Below are 20447 nucleotides of genomic sequence, written 5' to 3'. Positions count from 1 at the left end.
GCATAGCAGATTTAAAATATCACTTGGATACAAAGCAGTAATATCAGCCACTTTTGTTGAGCTGTTCGGTGATGCTCTTACATTTGAATCTAATAACAGATGCAGGGAGTTGTGAACAGATCAGTAGCTGAGCAATGTGTTCTCAATGGTTCAATTTAATATTCAACCATTATATTCAAATGCATATCTTAGACCATATTGTTGGTTAATCATTACATGCTCCTTTGAGAAGTAATATGAAAAATACCACTAATAATAATTGTTTTGGTATAATGGATACCTGCAATACCGATTGGGCCACCATTTGCTTATTAATTTCAATTGTTTCTCGAACATATACAATGAGTTGGAGGTCTTCTAATGTTATTTGTCTGTGATTAAGAAGCTATTACAGGCACATGAACTCTGAAAACTTCGAGAAGTGGATACAAGGAACTGTTCGAATAGCGTAATCGACAACGCAATCAAGTGTGCAGTGAAGACTGAAATGACTGGCTAAGGAACAATAATACACTTTTTAAAGAGCTGACATGAGGAAACTTGATTAACTTATTCTAGTTAAATTAAAAGTTTAGAATAACAGAAGATACTCAAAATTGAAATTATATAGCCATGTCACTAGGATGCCACCAGACATTGAACTTGTCTGAGCAATATTATCAGACTGACAAAAGTAGAAAAAATCGTGAGAGAGGCAATAGCAATGCTACTGCTGCATCAGACTGGGTTGGATATAAGCATAGTATTGATAAGGAGATTGCTGTATGGAAGAAGTGGTAAGACAATTTTGCAACATGAATAATTTCAAGGGAAAAATTGTTCTGGTTGAACGTACCAGCGCTCTTACCAACTGAGCTACCCGGGTAAGAGCGCTGGTACGTTCAACCAGAGGTCCCGGGATCGATACCCAGCCCCGGAACAATTTTTCCCTTGAAATTATTCAAATCTGCTTTACAGGGAGCATTACCTGAAAGACTAGATTTGCAATTTTGCAACATTATTAAACAGTGATTTTCAGTGATTCTCTGGAGAACCAGAACTTGCTGAGCTGTGGGTCAATATTGACATCTTCATGTGTAACAAGGAAATTCCAGTCACGTTGCTCATCTGTTGTAGTCAGAATCGTGCAATAGATTTACTGGATGTAAAATATTAAATTTAGACCAATAAGAATATTCTATATTTAACTGTCATTAATCTGCAACAGACGTCATCACGATAACAATATTGTAGATGGCTTTGGTAGAAAAGAGCAGAAAAATAAGATTAAGGAATAACACTGGTTCACAGCCATCTATGTTTATGTACCTACATATATTTGATACTAACTGAAAGCAGATATCATATGTTCAGTATTGAAAACCAACCAACCATCCTCAGGTAATGAGCGGTAATATTAACTGCACAGTTTGACTTGGAAGGTTACACGCCAAAAAAAAGTGTATTTCTTGAAATCCAAAATTTGTAGCATTACAATACTTCCAGTCCATGTCAACCTCACCTTTCGTCCATCTGACAAAGTCACCATGTTGTTTGACCCTCGAACAAGCTGACTCAACAACTGCTGTTGCTGCTGCTCCAATACTTGTGGTATTCTATATCGAACTGGAACTTTGGAGTTTTGATATCCAACATGCTGTGCATGCTGGTTTGCAATATTGTTCTCAACTGCAACACAGCAAAATATATGATGTTAAGTTAATCTGCGTGTGCAAGTAGTGGAAGCCTCAACTCTCTTTTGGACAGTACCCACCTGCAACCTGCATGTTCTGCCGCTGTGCCATGTGCACACTGGGACTCATGTTGTAGTAACTCTGCGCCTGCTGGTGATGGTGATGGTGGAAATGTGAGGCAGGAACTTGTACTTGAGTTTGCTGAGTCTGTTGAACTTGTTGCACTTGCTGAACCTGTTGAACTTGTTGCACTTGCTGAACTTGTTGCACTTGCTGAACCTGCTGAACTTGTTGCACTTGCTGAACCTGTTGCACCTGTTGGACTGGTTGCTGCACTTGTTGCACCTGCTGAACCTGCTGCACCTGAACTTGGTGCTGAAGCTGCTCCTGCTGTTGTGCTTCAAGTGAAGTTTGAGTATTGTGGTCAGCAGCCTCAAGCACGTACACGCCCCTGATGGAAAACCCTTATTTTACACTGCGATTCTTGAAAATTGAGTTTTCCGAATATTTCATTTTGCAAACTGTACACATCAATGTATATTTACTGGAATAACTAATTTGTATAGGAACCATTTCATGGTGGTTGAAGCATAATCTTGGATGTGCTATGGACGAAAATGTGTCTACTCTGTAAGAATTCCACGTGTTGCCACCCACATAGCCTGCACAAGATGATAAGGCCATGCTTCAACTACAGTGAAATGGCTAAACTTCTCAGTTTGAGTGAACTTCCAACAAGAGAACTAGAGCTGCTTGTTGGTTGTGATTCAACTCTCATCATGAAACCTGAGGCAGCAAGGATACCAATACAAGAGGTGAGTCTTTATTAACCTTCCTGCTCGGTAATAATCTATATATTTTACATGTTGGTAACAAGCCAACAGGATCAGAAGGAAAGTTATTGACCTTACCTTCACTACAGAACACGCTATATAACTATATACATGTACATGGAGAAACCAATCTTTCACAAATCCAAGAAAAACTGAATGGTCGCTCTCCCATAAGACAACTATAAAGAGTGAGCACATTGACAGGACAGCAAGATGTGTTCCTTGACAGTTGTCAGAAAACTGTCCTTCACAATCAAGATCTAAACACAGGACAGCAAGATGTGATCCTTGACAGTTATCAGAAAACTGTCCTTCACAATCCAGATCTAAACACAGGACAGCAAGATGTGATCCTTGACAGTTGTCAGAAAACTGTCCTTCACAATCCAGATCTAAACAGGACAGCAAGATGTAATCCTTGACAGTTATCAGAAAACTGTCCTTCACAATCCAGATCTAAACAGGACAGCAAGATGTAATCCTTGACAGTTATCAGAAAACTGTCCTTCACAATCCAGATCTAAACAGGACAGCAAGATGTAATCCTTGACAGTTATCAGAAAACTGTCCTTCACAATCCAGATCTAAACACAGGACAGCAAGATGTGATCCTTGACAGTTATCAGAAAACTGTCCTTCACAATCCAGATCTAAACACAGGACAGCAAGATGTGATCCTTGACAGTTATCAGAAAACTGTCCTTCACAATCCAGATCTAAACACAGGACAGCAAGATGTGATCCTTGACAGTTGTCAGAAAACTGTCCTTCACAATCCAGATCTAAACACAGGACAGCAAGATGTGATCCTTGACAGTTATCAGAAAACTGTCCTTCACAATCCAGATCTAAACACATCAAGGACAGCAAGATGTGATCCTTGGCAGTTATCAGAAAACTGTCCTTCACAATCCAGATCTAAACACATCAAGGACAGCAAGATGTGATCCTTGGCAGTTATCACCAAAACTGTCCTTCACAATCCAGATCTAAACACATCAAGGACAGCAAGATGTGATCCTTGACAGTTACCAGAAAACTGTCCTTCACAATCCAGATCTAAACACATCAAGGACAGCAAGATGTGGTCCTTGGCAGTTACCAGAAAACTGTCCTTCACAATCCAGATCTAAACACATCAAGGACAGCAAGATGTTATCCTTGGCAGTTATCAGAAAACTGTCCTTCACAATCCAGATCTAAACACATCAAGGACAGCAAGATGTGATCCTTGGCAGTTATCAGAAAACTGTCCTTCACAATCCAGATCTAAACACATCAAGGACAGCAAGATGTGATCCTTGACAGTTGTCAGAAAACTGTCCTTTACAATCCAGATCTAAACACATCGAGGACAAAAAAGGCATGGTAAGACGATTTTACAATAAACCAAAAGGGAATGGAAACTGGGGGATATTTTATGAAGCCCTTACAGATTGTAACAAAGCTATATGTAAAGCCAAAAGAACTTCTGTCAGGAAATAAGCTGCCTGGAGAGAGAAACAACAATAAACCCAAACCAACCCAGTGGAGAATACACAAGTACAATTAATATGTAATGCCTACCCACTTCACTTTACGTGACTCGGGTTATACAATTAATATTATTTTAAGGTGCATTTCTCTGGCTGTAAATGTAGTGAAAACATAATAAGTAGAAGCTCCACTCATAATGAAGAAAACCCTTGACCAAGGGCAGCTTCAGAGGACTGGAGACTAGCAAAATATGTTTTCACAATATCAAACATAAAATGGACAGTAAATAAATTCAGCCCACATAAATCACCTGCCTTGCTAGAGAAAGAATCAGAACATCAATTCCTAAGTATGGCTGTTCAGACTATGCAGTATGAAGGCATTTAGACTTACCAGTCTAAGAGTGTTGTTGAAGTCAGCAAGAACTGTTACACAATCTTGTAGACGTAACTGAGGACACCAATTGCAGTAGCAACATTCTTAAACACTGAAGGAGCATTTGACAATACCTCCTACTACGCACAGGCATAGCCAGGCAAAACTTCTTGGAAACTGCTGCCACTCAAGGATGATACTGTTTGCAAGACTATGCAAATGACATAGACCGTATACTCTCACAGGCATCATGAATAATGGACTGAAAGAAATTAGCAACTGGTGCATGAGGGAAGGGCTTAAGGTTAATCGCTCAAAAACAGTTTTGTTCCATTTACAAGACAAAGATACTTAAGTGCATTCAAATACTTAAGTACTGCAGGTTCTAATGTAGGGATTTCAGAATCTCAATTATTTTGGGATCACCCTGGAATGCCCACATTAAGAACATTACCTGAAAAGCAAAACCGTCACCTGCAGATCCTTAGTTGGGAATTCCTGGGGCTTAGAGGCACAGATATGTCACGGTCATCAGGCCACAACTAACCTATGGGGCTTTGGAATGGCGGCCAAAGGTATCACAGTCCACAATAGCACTAAAATCCTAAGCTGAGGCTAGACCAGCAGCCTATCACATATCCTCATTCAGAAAAGAGACCAGATCTCATGAAAACAGAATATTGCTTTCAAGGCACAAACAGTTTGGTCAAGAAGACAGGCCAGAGTCAACTTCCCGGTTCACAGAGGTCCAATCTGGAATAGTATACAGTATATGTCCAGGTAGATATTGTACTGTCTTCCAGACAGAGGTATTTGCAATCCTAACCTGTGCTCGAAGAGTGATACAAAGGTAAGCGTATTCTCATCCTCTTGGACAATCAAGCTACCTGACTCGAGCCATCAGAGTACCGAAGAGAATGAAAAAGTAGACAAGAAAGGAACAAGCTCCTGAATCAGCCTGCAGCATTAGCAAATCAAAATCAAAACTATGGATTAGAAGAGAACATCAGAAAAGCTGGGCAAAATATCTCGTCAATCTTAGGCAAAACTCTTGATTAAGGCCCCAACAAAGTTCTCACAAAGTCTGTCTTGCAATGAACATAAAAAAACTAATGAGAGGGACTGAGTTAACAACCAGACATGGTCATTTCAGGAAACATCTACAAACTGTGGGGCTCTTTTACTTTGTAGATTGTGCAAGCAGCAAGAAGGTGATGTCATAAGATGAAGAAGCAATATTGTAATGAGACAATGCGGCTTACAAGGTATGGATGCAGATAGTTCATTTTACACAGCACACATTCACTGTGTGACAATAGCATCACTCGCGAGCATACTGTGTGGTGTTGCTGCCGCTAGATTTCAAATATGAATATCAATTGCTGCTGAAAATGACCTCCTTCTGCAGTGAGACACGCCTTACATCTGTTACGTGTATTATGGGACACATCCTGCAGTTCAACTTGAATAATTTTTGTCATGTCCTGTCATATTGCGTCCTTCAGTTGTTCTAAAGTATGGAGATTATTTTTATACACTTTGCGCTTAAGTTTCCCCAAAGATAAAAATCACAGTAATTGAGATTAGGAGATCTAGGGGGCCAAAAACCTCTGCTTATTATCTGGTCTTTGAAAACTTCCTTTATGGTGTCCATTGAATATTTGGCAGTGTGTGGGGTTGTTGTCCTGTTGAAAATAACAGTATTGTTTTTTGTCTGTAAGCTGCCTGAAAAATGGAGGCAATATTGTATTCTCAGTTGTGTTATAAAATATTGGCCCGATTATTTGTCTCGCACTAACCACACATCAACGGGACTTGCTGTACAATATGCGGATTTTCATCACTCCAATATCGCACATGATCATTGAGATACAACCATGTCACATCACTCACAAACATTAGCTGTGGATCAAGGTGTTCATTGTAAACATTTTCAAGAAACAAATTGCAGAACCGTATTTTAGGGGTAAAATCTGCTTGATTTCTTGCACAAACCTTATTTTATACAGTCGGAATTTAATTAACTTGGTTGCGTTGTGAGCTGACCCACAGGATATGTTTGTTTCTTGAGCTATGCAACGAAGAGATTTCTTTGGACATAATTCTAATTGCTCTTTAACATCTTCAACTTTTTCTGCAGCTAAAACATGTTGTTTACGCTCCCTAGGCTTGTCACAAACTGAATCTGTTGTACACCACTTTTTCATTAGCTTCGAAATGCAAGACAGTGTAGGAATTGTTGAATTGGGAAATCTGCGTACAAATGTAAGAATTCATTTCCTATAATTATTTTTCCTTACATAATACTCCACTAAATAAATTCGTTGTTCAATAGTACAAATCATCTTTTCACAAAATATGTGTACACCACAAACACAACTGAATCAAGATATGTTGGAATCCGGGATTTTGTACAGGACACATCACTTGCATAGCACACAATTTTACAGCTGCTTGGCTCATAACACAAGCATTTCTCGTAAAATGAACTATATGCATTATTACCATTAGGCTGTACTGACACACTTCTTTTAAACATATATAAAAAAAGTTTAAACATTTTTAATAAAAAAATAATTTAGAGAATTGGGGGTACGGAGATATCAACCTAGAACCTTATCTAGTAGTCTGCGATACTGTTCTCGGTAGAGTAGCTCATACTCTTCATATCCTACAAACTGGTATAGATTACCACATTCCCATTCCAAGGATTTTTGAGAACACATGCATGAGGTTTTTATAGTATTCTTGTGCAAGCATGACAAGGAAAAAAGAGTGGCACTGAAAAGAATTCTTCATTAACTAATTCCAAGCAATACCCAGTTTCTTTTTTCATTCTAATGGCCCAGTACAGTATACAGTAGCAATTCTTCTAGAAAGAACAAGTTTCAAGCATTATCTGCTCCCTTCCTGAGTATAAGATATGAGAAAAGGACATACCTAAACGAACATAGTCGGCAAAAAGTATGCAACACTGTTTTTAATGTATGAAGAAACCCTATACACAAAGTTATACAGGACGAAAAATATTTCGAAGACATTTCATAAAGGATGTGCCAAGAAGTCTGTTTTTAATTACACTGTGCATTTATTTTTTTATTTTTGGATTCTCTGTCTCAAAACATAACAAATACACAAAACATTTTCATAAATTAAAAAAATAACGCATTTATGGTTTATGGCGTCACTAGTAACACTATATAGAGGCCTACAAAGTGTTTCAGAAGTAACATATAATGAGAGGATTTTGGGAAAAAGCCTCACACAAGTCAAATCTTGTATTTAGAAATGAATATTTTTATCTAAGCAAAATATTTGCGACTATTATGCGAGTTATGATGTATTGACAACAATTTTTAAATGGCACATACTATGGTAAGAATTTTATTGTTGATATATTCTGCTGGTCCCTGTATTTTGAAAACAATTTTATGGATGAAATCAACATGAAAAATGATATTCTTAACAGAAAAGGAGAAAAATGAGATTCTGATGATACGATTTGGTGATAGGAAGCATACACAAGAGGTATGCATACTTTTTAACGAAACTCATCTGTAAGTAGAATAGACAACACAGGCAATATTCCTTTCTAAATACAAGGTTTGACGTGTAACTTACTGCTGCTGATGATGCTGGTAACCACTCAGCTGGATCGCAGTTCCAGTCTGCTGGTCGATCCCTATCAACTGATGATTCTGGTGCTGATACTGGATGCCGGTTGCGTCATCCTGGTTGATGATATATTGGATATTGCCACCATCCACACGCAAGTTTGGGCAGATTTGTTGCAACTCTTCAACTGACATCGAAGTGGTGGGCCCATTCACCACTTGGTAATATTGCGACATTTTACATAGCAAGTTTATTGCAAAAATCACCAAATCACATCTGAATTTAAAATTTATAAATAGAATAAAGTAATGTTCACACTTTCTTCACTTGAAGTAGTGCTTAGCATCTGTCACCAGTGAATGAGTATGCACTGTATCTGCAATTAAAGGAAACATCTCATTAACAAATCAAATGGAAATTCGATCAGATTTGCTGCAAAACCTACAATTATTTACCCGCGTAATTTCCCCTTTATCAAGGAGGAACTTACACGATGACTACAAAATATCGAGATTATCTGGTAATAAATAACATCAAACAATTCATGTACTGATCAAATCAATGTTTAATCATATACAGCTACAAATATACACACACAATCTGAGTAATTATGAACAATTTTGTGGCTTTTCTTTGTACCACTGTTGTTAGTTACAATGCCTTAATTAATCTCAGATCACGATGTTAAACTTCAAGCATGAAATTCGTATTCGTAAAGAATTAACTTGTTAATTACGTAAAAAAAAATAAACATACGTGCATTTTGCACTCCACTACTTTCAACAAATAAAATATCCAGATTATCTTCCAGTTATCAGAGGAATCAATGACGCCATCTCCACTCGCTGCAGGCATGAGGGCACCATGAGGCCTCGGCAACAGATAGTCTTCCTCGTATGTAATCGTGAAAACTTTGTAACTAATTCAACAGTTCATAGCATAAATACACGTCAAAAAATTACTTTCATACTCCATCGGCAAGTCTATCGTGCTATCAAAAAGGAGTGCGTTACATGGCAGTAAAAATTTTTGATAGCCTCCCTATCGATATAAAAAATGAAACTCAAAACATAAGATTATTTAGGGCCAAATTAAAGAAGTACCTAATTTCTCACGCCTTCTATTCTGTAGGTGAATTCATGACATTCAATAACACTTCATGAAACTGATACTAAAACTTTGTGTTGTACTAGTAGACTATATTGTAAATCTCTTCTGTATATATTTCATCTAGACTGTGACTATAAATTAAGACTTTATAATAGTATTAAGTTTTTTGACTTGTTCCATATTCTAGCTGTGAAGCAATGTATGAATACCATGGAATGTTAATAAATACAATACAATACAATACCATTGCGAGTTTTGCAAGATTGAAGTGATAAGAGACATGTACAAACCAGGGTTGAAAAAATTATGATTTTTTAATTGAAACCAAAATCATAGTTTTTTTTAATTAAAATAAAAGTAAGTGATTTTTTTATTTCAATAACTGTTTTACTTAAATATTTTTCATTTATTTTAACTGCATTCATTGAAATAAATAAAGTATTGTTAATAACAAATCACACCAATGACCGAACAGAAGTTAGACTTTTTTCAGTTTCAAGGTAAAAAAAAAAACATTTTTGAAACAAATGAAACCAGAAGCTCCATAATTGAGTGCTCAACCTACAATACACAAGCCTAACAAACAAATCAGACCCCGTCTGCACCAGCATTCAAGCTAGCTAAACATCATACAATTCACCGATCACACTGCAGTCAAGAACAACACAGACCTAGTCAACCACATCAAGGACAAACAGCATCATTTGACATCACCAGTCTATACACTAACAAACATACCCATACGTCAAACTTATATTAAAAGACCACAAATACAAATAGATGAAAACTCAGCAAATTATTTTCAAATAGTTTCTTCATCTTGGATTGTGTTTATATAGAAACACAAGTTTTGATGCTTTGTCTGTAGCAAGCCTGTTGTACAACATCAAATGTAGAGAAAACACCAGAAGAACTGCATTCATGACGTCTTTGCCATTACTAATGATAGATTCTTGTGATTTCCACCATGCAGTGCAGACACACCTCTTAAAATCTCATCTGTATGCATATTTTTTTAAATGGGCAATTCATCAATCAATCAATCTTCTTAATGTATCCAGCTGTTAGCTGACAACATAAAGTCCACTATAGTTTAAATGGGCTAGATTTTGCTTCATATTTCACTATTGTAGGCAAGAATGAGGATCCACTATAGTTAGTTTGAGCAAACTGAAGTGCAGATTCACATTCTTCTACAGTTAGTTTATATTTGGAGGAATGATTAAGCTTAGGGTCAACCAAAAAGCCAAAAAATATGATGGCGTAAGTGCTTGATTGGAGCACTTTTGAAATATCTTTGTTGCGGGATGATTCTTGCATTCATATATCATATTTAATTTTTCCAAGTTATCTTTCAGTTTTCCATTTTCTTCATTGTTCTACGAGTATATACACTTTTAACACTTAGCTATATGGGCCTAATCACTGATTAACTTCACAACTTCTTTACTGTGTTAACTTTTTAGGAAATCTTCTGGTTTCCTGTTCATGACTGTGTCGCAAGGGTGCATGTTTAGAAACTGAGTTGAGTGTTCAAGATGTGCTGGAGGTGTGTTTTTGTATATTTGTAAATTTCATATTGTTCCAGAGTGTCAAGTTTCTGGATTTATAGTATTTAATGTCGGTGTCTATGCTGCTGTAGTTCTGACTGGAGTTTGTAATTTTGTGATGTGTTCTGTATAGGTTGAAGTGTTGTGTAGTTTGGTTATGGCTGTTATACAGTAGCATGCAAATTAATCCGAACACGACATATTTTTACATTTTCTGTCATTTTTGGCCTCACAGCTGCTCATACCGCTTTAATTGACATCTGTAGTACGTGTAATTCCATTGTTGAAGGTCTGTCATTATTTTTTTTATAATATGTGACATTTTGCCTGTTGTTTTGTACTTATAAGCATTTCAGTTGTGTTGAAGACTTAATACTGCAATCCTGTGTACATTCTGTCGTCTTCACAAATGGATACAACTCCACGAAAACGGTCTAAAATTATAACATTAGCAGAGCATTCTTCTACGACACAGAGGCAAATTGCTGCAGAATGTCACATCGGTTTGGCTACTGTTAATTGGATCATAAAACGATACAGGGAGACTGGATCCATCACACCCCAGAAAAAAGGAAACTGTGGCCGGAAAAAGAAGACTTCACCTGCAGATGATCATTTAATTGTCAGGAAAAGTAAATTAAATCCTAGACTAACTGCTGTCGACTTAACCCGCGAGTTAATGGCTACCACTGGGGCGAATATTCACGTCACAACAGTGCAGCGTAGGCTTTTGGAAGCTGGACGAAGGGCTCGTAAGCCTATTAAGAAGCAACAGCTAACCCCTGTTATGTGCAAAAAGTGCTTAATGTGGGCAAAATTACATCAACACTGGACAGTGAATGACTGGAAGAATGTACTTTTTTCCGATGAGTCTCATTTCGAGGTCCACGGCCACCGTGTTTCTTACGTACGGAAAGGATCCGAAAAAGTAACAGCAGCTCATCTCCAACAAGCACCCAAATACCCCCCTAAAGTAATGTTTTGGGGTTGTTTCACACATGAAGGGCCTGGAGCATTAATACCTATCAAGGGAATGATGAATTCTGACAAATATATTCACTTATTGGAAACCAGAATCGTACCCCAGCTACAAAAATCATTTCTGGATGGCAGAGGTGTATTCCAACAAGACCTGGCACCATGCCATACGTCTCTAAAAGCTACAGAATTCTTCAACAAGAAGAATATTCAGGTACTCCCCTGGCCAGGCAACTCACCCGACATCAACCCCATTGAGAATTTGTGGTCAATTTGCAAAAGAAGAATGCAAAAAATGGATTGTTCTACAAAGGAGATGATGATTTCTGCCCTCATTGGTGTATGGTTTCGCGATGAAGAAATGAAGAATATTTGTGGGAAATTAGTGGAATCCATGCCAAATCGTCTCAGAGCTGTTATTAGGAACAAGGGAGGCCACATAGATTACTGAGGTATGTCTTAGATCCTTTCTTTATCCCATTTGAGTGTTTTTGCATAAGTAATTACGTTGTTTGGATTAATTTGCACGCTACTGTATGTCCCTTGTAACGTGTTTGAAATGATCTTCCAATCTGAATGATGAAGTCGTAACTAATGCATGATATTATATATTACGATGTACCAAAGTACATATGATATTTCAGTGCAGAAATAAATTCCGCGTCATCATATGATGATGGAAGAATGGAAAAGAGAAAAATTCTCTCCGGCACCAGGATTTCAGCCCAGGTTTTCAGCTTTTTCCATTGCAGTGACAAGAATCATGACAAGGACCACAACAGAAACAATAAAAACCAAGAAAAGAAACATGACAAAGACAACAGTGACAACAATAAGGACCATGACATGGATCACGATAAGGATCACAAATACCGAGACACCGATCATGACAAGGACCGTGATACTTATGCCTATCGTGGTTCTTGTCATTAAACTTGTTGTAGTCCTTATTGTGGTCGTTATCATAGTATTAATCATTGTCTTGGTTCATTTCGAGGTCCTTATCGTGATCTTTGTTGTGGTGCTTGTCGCACCTATGTGATCCTTGTCGTCGTCCTTGTTTCGATCATGCTCCTACAACTGTCATTTCAAATAATAATGTATTTCTCCTTTGACAAGTGACTATTGTTTCACACGGTAGATAATGTCCTCAAAGCGGGGTTTTACGATGCAGCCTGACCGATCACAGATTTACTCAGGATATTTTCTGCAGAGCGCCAAGTGCCAGGTAACTAATTTTGAGGTGAGCTATACTATAGTAGCAGAGGCAAGACCTGTCCTGTGACCATATCATGTGCTGTGACAACATCACCAATGGGTATAGAGGGACAAGATAGATGAACTTTCGTGTCAGTAGATTTGTATAATACAAACTACTAAGAAACAACTCTCCAATCTGATAGCTCATTCTTTACCCTGTCACACAATTTGAATGATATAATATATCTGGCCTCCTCATCTATATAGTACAAAAATTTGTACAATTGTAGTCTTACAAAATTGTGATTTATTCCACATCTTGTAGCTTCAATACTAATGTGAGATCTATAGAATACAGCACATGAAATGAAATGAACAAACTTAATTTAAAGACTTCTCGAAAGGGATCAGCACTCTCACTCGCATGTTTTCCCTCTGGGAACGTCTTTCTAAATGCCCGGGCTATAATATTCTGCCTGGGGTGAGGCTAAAAAGCTGGATAAATGTCTGTCTCTCCACCTTGTCTTGGTGGCTGATACGGTTAATATTTAAATGTAGTTATTTAAAATCAATTTCTTAATGTTTGTTGTTAAAGAATTTTACATTTTTCAATTGCATTGTAGTGGTTAGCTTTTAATAAATATATATATATGGTGTAGGCCACCAGCATGGCTTAGTCGGTTAAGGCACTTGCCTGCCGGTTTGAAGTTGCGCTCGGGCGCGGGTTCGATTCCCCCTTAGGTTTTTTTCCGAGCTTTTCCCCAACCCTAAGGTGAATGTCAGGTAATCTATGACGAATCCTCGGCCTCATCTCTCCAAATACCATCTCGCTATCACCAATCTCATCGACGCTAAACCACCCCGTAGTTGATACAGCATCGTTAAATAATCAACTAAAAAAAAACTAGATGGTGTAATTATATTCATTAGATTAACGTTTATAATATCACAATTTGTATTGTCTGTGAACGTTAACACTTATCTCAGGACTCCGTAAACTCTATTTCAATGTTATTCAGATAAAAAAAATCGTCGGTATAGACTTGGAATCGAACCTGCCATTTTCTGCACCATACGCAGAAGACCTAGCGTCTGTGCTATTAAGACGACACGCAAGTTTTCTTTTCTGCACGGAGTGTCGATCTAGTCATGAAGATTCAAATGTCGATTTAACTACATGATTTATGTATCTTGTATTTATCTGTTATTTACGTCATATTATATTTTTTTGCAGTTTTTGAAGTACATTTCGGAACTATACTAACAACAAACCAAACAGCCTGAATTTAAGGCACTCAATGTATCAGTGCTCTGGTCTCTGATCATGCGCAGTGTCTTACATCTCAGACTAATATTCCATCGTTTCATTCTTTTCTTGGGGAACTGTACTGCTATTATCAGGCAGTGCATCTCACTTGATGATATGACGTGTCGGAGGAAGAACAATTGTTTGTATGCTCCTGAAGTCTGACTAGTGTAATACATAAGTTGATCTTTTAGTTCTGGCAACTCTTTTTTTCTCGATACATAGCATAGCCTACATGGTTCTAAGTTTTACAAGCCTTCGATGTAGTCACCAGCGTTGTGTACGTGTTCCTAGCCTTTGGATCCCACTGGCACTGCCTAATATCTTGATGGTGCAAATAGAGCGGTTGGTTGCCTGTAAAACGTCAATCCCGCGAAGTGGGTCCTTTATCTTAGGGATTAGATCAAAGTCGTAGGGATTTAATCCGGAGAATATGGCGGGTGATAGAGCACTTCCCAGCCCCAGCGATTGAATAACTCCTACTGTATGCGCCCTAGCATTGTCATGCAGAAATTGGCGTTTCAGCTGACATTCATAAGATCTGGCCCAGGTCTCATCAAGTGCAATGATACGCCGTAAGAAGATCTCTCCTTCGCGCTCATAGCGCTGCACAAGAAGTGTCATATCGCTGCTGTTTCTGCATGTCTGCTAAATCATGCAGAACCCATTTTGAGGCAATTTTCCGCATTTTCAGGTGGTCCTTCAGGATGTGAAACACAGTTGAAGACGCCAATCCTGTATCGTTAAGTTCCACCAACACGGACACAGTCTGCACTGGTGGCTGACCAGATCGAGGCATGTCCAACACACTTTCGCGTCCTTGTCTGAAGGCTTGCTACCGTTCGGTAAGGTAACGCAGCCCACCGCAGTCCTTGATGACTCTGCCGTGCCGTGCCGTGCCGTGCGACCTCTAGCACGTTGAATTTTTAACCAGCTTCTCTGTTCCTCCTTCGAAAACATTGCGACTGTATTCTGCGACCGCTTGCTCACAACTGCTCGTCTTATTGTCATTGTAAACGGACATGGAGGGGAGGGCGAGTTTATTAGCTCCGAGGGAGGGGAGGCATGTAAGCAATCTGTGGTATAAACGATATTGCCTGGCATCGCTGCAGCATAATTGTCACTACTAAAAACTCAACCCATGCACGTACCTAGTTGGCAATGTATGCAATGGAGGGGGAAAGTAAATGGCCACCCTATCCCATTATCTCCTGGCCTAGTTCCCTCAGAAGTGGTGTCTTCTTGGTATCACTTGTGAGGTTCAGACCTGTCTCCAGACAGTTGACTAAGCAAACAAAATAATAGCGTGTGTTTTGATTGTTTACAAAACCTGGCAAGTAAAACGATGCCTCATCTAAAAAGAACACGAGCTGTGGGTCGATTAAAGCTTCAGTCACTGATGAAAGAAATCACTCTCAGCAGTGCACTGGATCGCCTTGTTGTAAACATTGGACACGTGTACACTTGTCAGGCTTTAGTGTTCAGGTGCAGAAGACACTGAAACTCCCACTTGAGCTAATTTCGGGAATGGTCCTTTGGCGACCATTCAAGATGTCCAACAATTTGGTCTAATTTGTCCTCTGTTAGAACTGTACGTTTTCCCGTGTTTTTTGTCTTGCACTGAATCAGTAGATTCAAATATTCAAATCTGTTCACAATATCATGAATTGCAGTTCTGAAAGGAGGTAACTGACTAGGGAACGAACATGAAGAGCTGATTCGTATTTATAATAAACTTCACACAACAAAGCATTGCTCTAGAGTCAGCTGTCTAAGCATCTTTGCAAACAAATGTACATTGCCCCAAGAGAACAGTATATTTATACGGGGTGGGGTGGGGGGAATCATTGCTTGCTGTGGCCGAGAAGCAAAACACAACTGGTCAGTACATACATGAATTCAAGAAGAGGAAAGGAATTGGTTGGGTCACTGGCTGAGAAGGAACTTTATTACACTTTTCATTACACTATCACAGTTATAGTAGTTTGTTGTACTTCCCTTTACACAATCTAGTTGATGACAATTCATGAAAAGTAGTTTTTTAATTACTATTTCCACACCACACAAAATATCATTCACGTGTAGCCACGTTCCCAGTGCAGCTGTAGTGAATGTCCCTTAGTATCATCTCCTCTTCTGCTGACAATGCCAGATAAGCAGCAAATTGTATGCACTTTTCCTCATCTATTCTACTCTAACCTTGTCACATTCCTCAGTTCATGTCATCTAATCTTGTCACAGTCCTCAGTCTCCCGTCACTAAGCTATCCCCTAATATAATCCACTCTAACCTTGTCACATTCCTCAGTTCATGTCATCTAATCTTGTCACAGTCCTCAGTCTCCCGTCACTAAGCTATCCCCTCATATATTTCACTCTAACCTTGTCACATTCCTCAGTTTATGTCATCTAATCTTGTCACAGTCCTCAGTCTCCTGTCACTAAGCTATCCCCTCATATATTTCACTCTAACCTTGTCACATTCCTCAGTTCATGTCATCTAATCTTGTCACAGTCCTCAGTCTCCTGTCATTAAGCTATCCCCTCATATATTTCACTCTAACCTTGTCACATTCCTCAGTTCATGTCATCTAATCTTGTCACAGTCCTCAGTCTCCCGTCACTAAGCTATCCCCTCATATATTTCACTCTAACCTTGTCACATTCCTCAGTTCATGTCATCTAATCTTGTCACAGTCCTCAGTCTCCCGTCATTAAGCTATCCCCTCATATATTTCACTCTAACCTTGTCACATTCCTCAGTTCATGTCATCTAATCTTGTCACAGTCCTCAGTTTCCCGTCACTAAGCTATCCCCTCATATATTTCACTCTAACCTTGTCACATTCCTCAGTTCATGTCATCTAATCTTGTCACAGTCCTCAGTCTCCCGTCACTAAGCTATCCCCTCATATATTTCACTCTAACCTTGTCACATTCCTCAGTTCATGTCATCTAATCTTGTCACAGTCCTCAGTCTCCCGTCACTAAGCTATCCCCTCATATATTTCACTCTAACCTTGTCACATTTCTCAGTTCATGTCATCTAATCATGTCACAGTCCTCGGTCTCCCGTCACTAAGCTATCCCCTCATATATTTCACTCTAACCTTGTCACATTTCTCAATTCATGTCATCTAATCTCGTCACAGTCCTCGGTCTCCCGTCACTAAGCTATCCCCTCATATATTTCACTCTAACCTTGTCACATTTCTCAGTTCATGTCATTTAATCATGTCACAGTCCTCGGTCTCCCGTCACTAAGCTATCCCCTCATATATTTCACTCTAACCTTGTCACATTTCTCAGTTCATGTCATTTAATCATGTCACAGTCCTTGGTCTTCCATCACTAAGCTACCCCCTCATATAATCCACTCTAATCTTGTCACATGTCATTTAGCTATCTCCTCAGTTAACCTAACCTTTAACTCGCGATATTCACTAAAATACACGACAGCAGAGGGTAAAAAACAGTGCAACATGATGCCCCTGATCAGACACTACAACTAATATATGTTAGATATGGTACACCCACTGTGCTGTTAAAGTAAATAATTTAAGAAGTTAGAATGATATAATCCTAAGCCACAAAAACAAAATTTCACAGGAGAGTGTACCTATTAAAAGTTTTGAGTCCAATGTTATTAGATGCGGTACGTATGAGGTCCACTGCACCATCGATTTTCGATTTCTTTTTCCTGAAAATACCTATTCTTTACCCCCTTTTTCAAAATAACTTAGAAAAAATTGCGAGATGACCTAATGTAACCTAAGTTTCGAATTAGGCATCAATCTGACAAACACATTAATCTCTCTTACGGTATTTTAATACAGTAGTTCGGTGCATTGATGCCCAAGTCGAAATTCAGGTTAGGTTAGGTCAAGTTAGATCATCTCACTACTTTCAAGTTCTTTTGAAAAAGGAGGTAAAAATTGGGGGTTTTCAGGCGAAAATTTTAGAACACGCATTGCACCTACCAAATTATGTCTTAAAATGCTAAAAAGAGCAGATTTGTATGCGTTTGTTGATTGAGCATCATTATATTTACGAAATAGTCTCTTAACACACACCTTCATCTCAAACAGCAGAAATTACTAAAATGCTCTCTCAATTAATATCACTCAATAAAAGAATTCCATTCCAATGGATACCATCCCATTGTGGAATCCTGGGAAACGAGAATGCAGATGCTTTAGCATAGAAGGACAGCACTGCTACTTACAGACCTGTTACTAAATCTACGTATTACTCTGTGAAAAGATTTATTAAATCTACGTACTTAGACTTCAACAAACAAAATTTGATAACACAATCTCAAGGGAAAAAAATGGAACTCTCTGCATCAAAATCCAACCTTAATTCCTGCTTTAGCACGAAAATCGCCTGTAGCTGCATTTAGATTGGCAACAGGCCATGATTGTTTGGCCAAACACCTGCATAGAATTGGAATATATCAGTCCCCTAACTGCCCATTGTGCAACTCAAACCAAGAAATGGATTCGGAACACCTCAAAATCTGTCCTTCAGTGGTTGGCCATGATAATATCTTTGAAAAATATTGGAGTGCAAGAGGTCAAATGACTTTATTGTCAAACGCCTGGCATTAGAAAACAACAACAACGACATAGGATATTTACGAAAAGGCACTTTTCAGTGCCAATAATTTATTTTGTATGCACAAGGTTGGAATTTTGAAGTAAGAGGGAAAGGGTGCAATCCATGTTCTGGAGTTTATCCTAAATCTGACTTAAGTAAGCAACAACAGGGTAGGTCTTTCTTATTTCTCAATTTCCCGAAATTCTGAAAACCAGATGCAAACATTGGGAAGCAGTTTATTAGAACTGGCGTTTAGATTAATTAAATAAATAGCTTCTTTGTAATTACGAAGATGTAGATTAAGAACTATATCCATACAGCCTATTTTAAATAAATTCACTAACATTGAATAGTAGTCTAATCAGGAGAGGTCCCTACTCCAGATGTTCACATTGCATGTTTATCATGTTTCCAGATTACGAAAAAATAAGGTTCAAATTTCCAATCTAAAATTAATCACAGTCATATTCCACTGGTGCACTAGAACTCTAGGGTTACAATGCATTTTAAAAAAAGTAGACTACCTAGTCAACATGTCACATCAAACTAAGGGAAACTGTCACAACCGAAGTACATATAAATTAAAAGAGCATTAATCATGAAAAGTGAAACGCAACATACCTATTATTGGCCAGAGTAACATCTACAATTAGAGCCTACTTGCAACACAAATTTAGGCCTAAGTGACATTTAAACCTTCATGTTTACAACATGGAAGAAAAACCTAGGTTATGACGTCCGAATGGACATCCAGCCTCTCATTAATTTCCTTTTAAGAACATGATAATATTAAATGTCACTCATGATATCACGTATAGCTGTTGAAATTCAATTACTGTATGATGTCAATTTCAAATTACGAGGTTTGCATAATCTTCTCAAAACTTCCTTGTATTTTTATGATCTGTACACAAAAACACACGTTCTTTATAAGACAAAATGTATTTTGACGTACCAAACGATCATAACCTACACATTTATAACTCCTATCTCACAAATTTATGAAACACAACATATAAAATTTAGCTATGCCAAAATCAGCATTGTTCTCCATGCAACCTGCTCTCAAATTTTACACTTTCTATATCAAAACATCATACCATTGACGATAAAAAGAAGGCGCACTTACCTGAGAGAAATGCGGTATTTTATAAGAAAAAATCATGTGGCAGAAAAATGAAATTCCCACCTTTTCCAATTTTCGTAAACCTAAGCCGCCATTTTATTTTCAGAAACGCCATCCAGCATTTCTGTAAAACACCATAGAATAATCCTACACTAAAAGTAAATACATCTGCATTCACTGGTCTACTGAAAGGACCTATCGAGTACGTTCTAATATGTAGAAGTAGAAGATCACTTGAGAAGCCACTGTAACCACGATCCGTACAATCTTTTTATTCGCTGTAAGAAATCCACGTTCACAAAAGGTACGCCATAGCCGCGGTTGATTATTGCTTTCGTCGCTGTAACTACTAGTATATGATTGGTATGATCATCATACTATGCTGTGTTTCGTTGCTGGATCTAGCAGGCAGTGGACAGGACGAGTGTAGTCAAGCTCGTTGTAAAATAGCCAAAGACGTTGTAGTTATTTACAGCATACACAACGGCGGCAAATTTAAAAACCTAATTATATTTAAGTACGGTACTGAAAAGTTTAATTATGAATTATTGTGTTTAACCTCTTTCGTCTGCACCCTGATCACAATATATATGTGGGTCCCTATCAC

General features: G+C 38.2%; 1 protein-coding gene across 4 annotated transcripts in view; it reads right to left on the bottom strand.

The window, feature by feature from the left end:
- Positions 1-20032, bottom strand: part of LOC138713040 (uncharacterized) — a 106320-nt gene extending 86288 nt beyond the window's left edge. For 2 of the 4 annotated variants that reach the window (XM_069844751.1, XM_069844752.1), the window contains exons 1-4: positions 19844-20032; positions 7979-8348; positions 1754-2124; positions 1502-1668 (exon numbers count right to left, since the gene is read on the bottom strand). In XM_069844751.1, the coding sequence (XP_069700852.1) occupies positions 1502-1668; positions 1754-2124; positions 7979-8208 (768 nt within the window). In that variant the 5' untranslated portion in view covers positions 8209-8348; positions 19844-20032. The remainder of the gene's footprint in view (positions 1-1501; positions 1669-1753; positions 2125-7978; positions 8349-19843) is intronic. The other 2 variants (XM_069844754.1, XM_069844753.1) reach the window with 2 other exon arrangements.
- Positions 20033-20447: the final 415 nt, after the last annotated feature.

This window comes from Periplaneta americana, chromosome 14 (assembly GCF_040183065.1).
Source record: "Periplaneta americana isolate PAMFEO1 chromosome 14, P.americana_PAMFEO1_priV1, whole genome shotgun sequence".
NCBI lineage: Eukaryota > Metazoa > Arthropoda > Insecta > Blattodea > Blattidae > Periplaneta > Periplaneta americana.
This window is presented reverse-complemented; position numbering and strand designations above follow the sequence as displayed.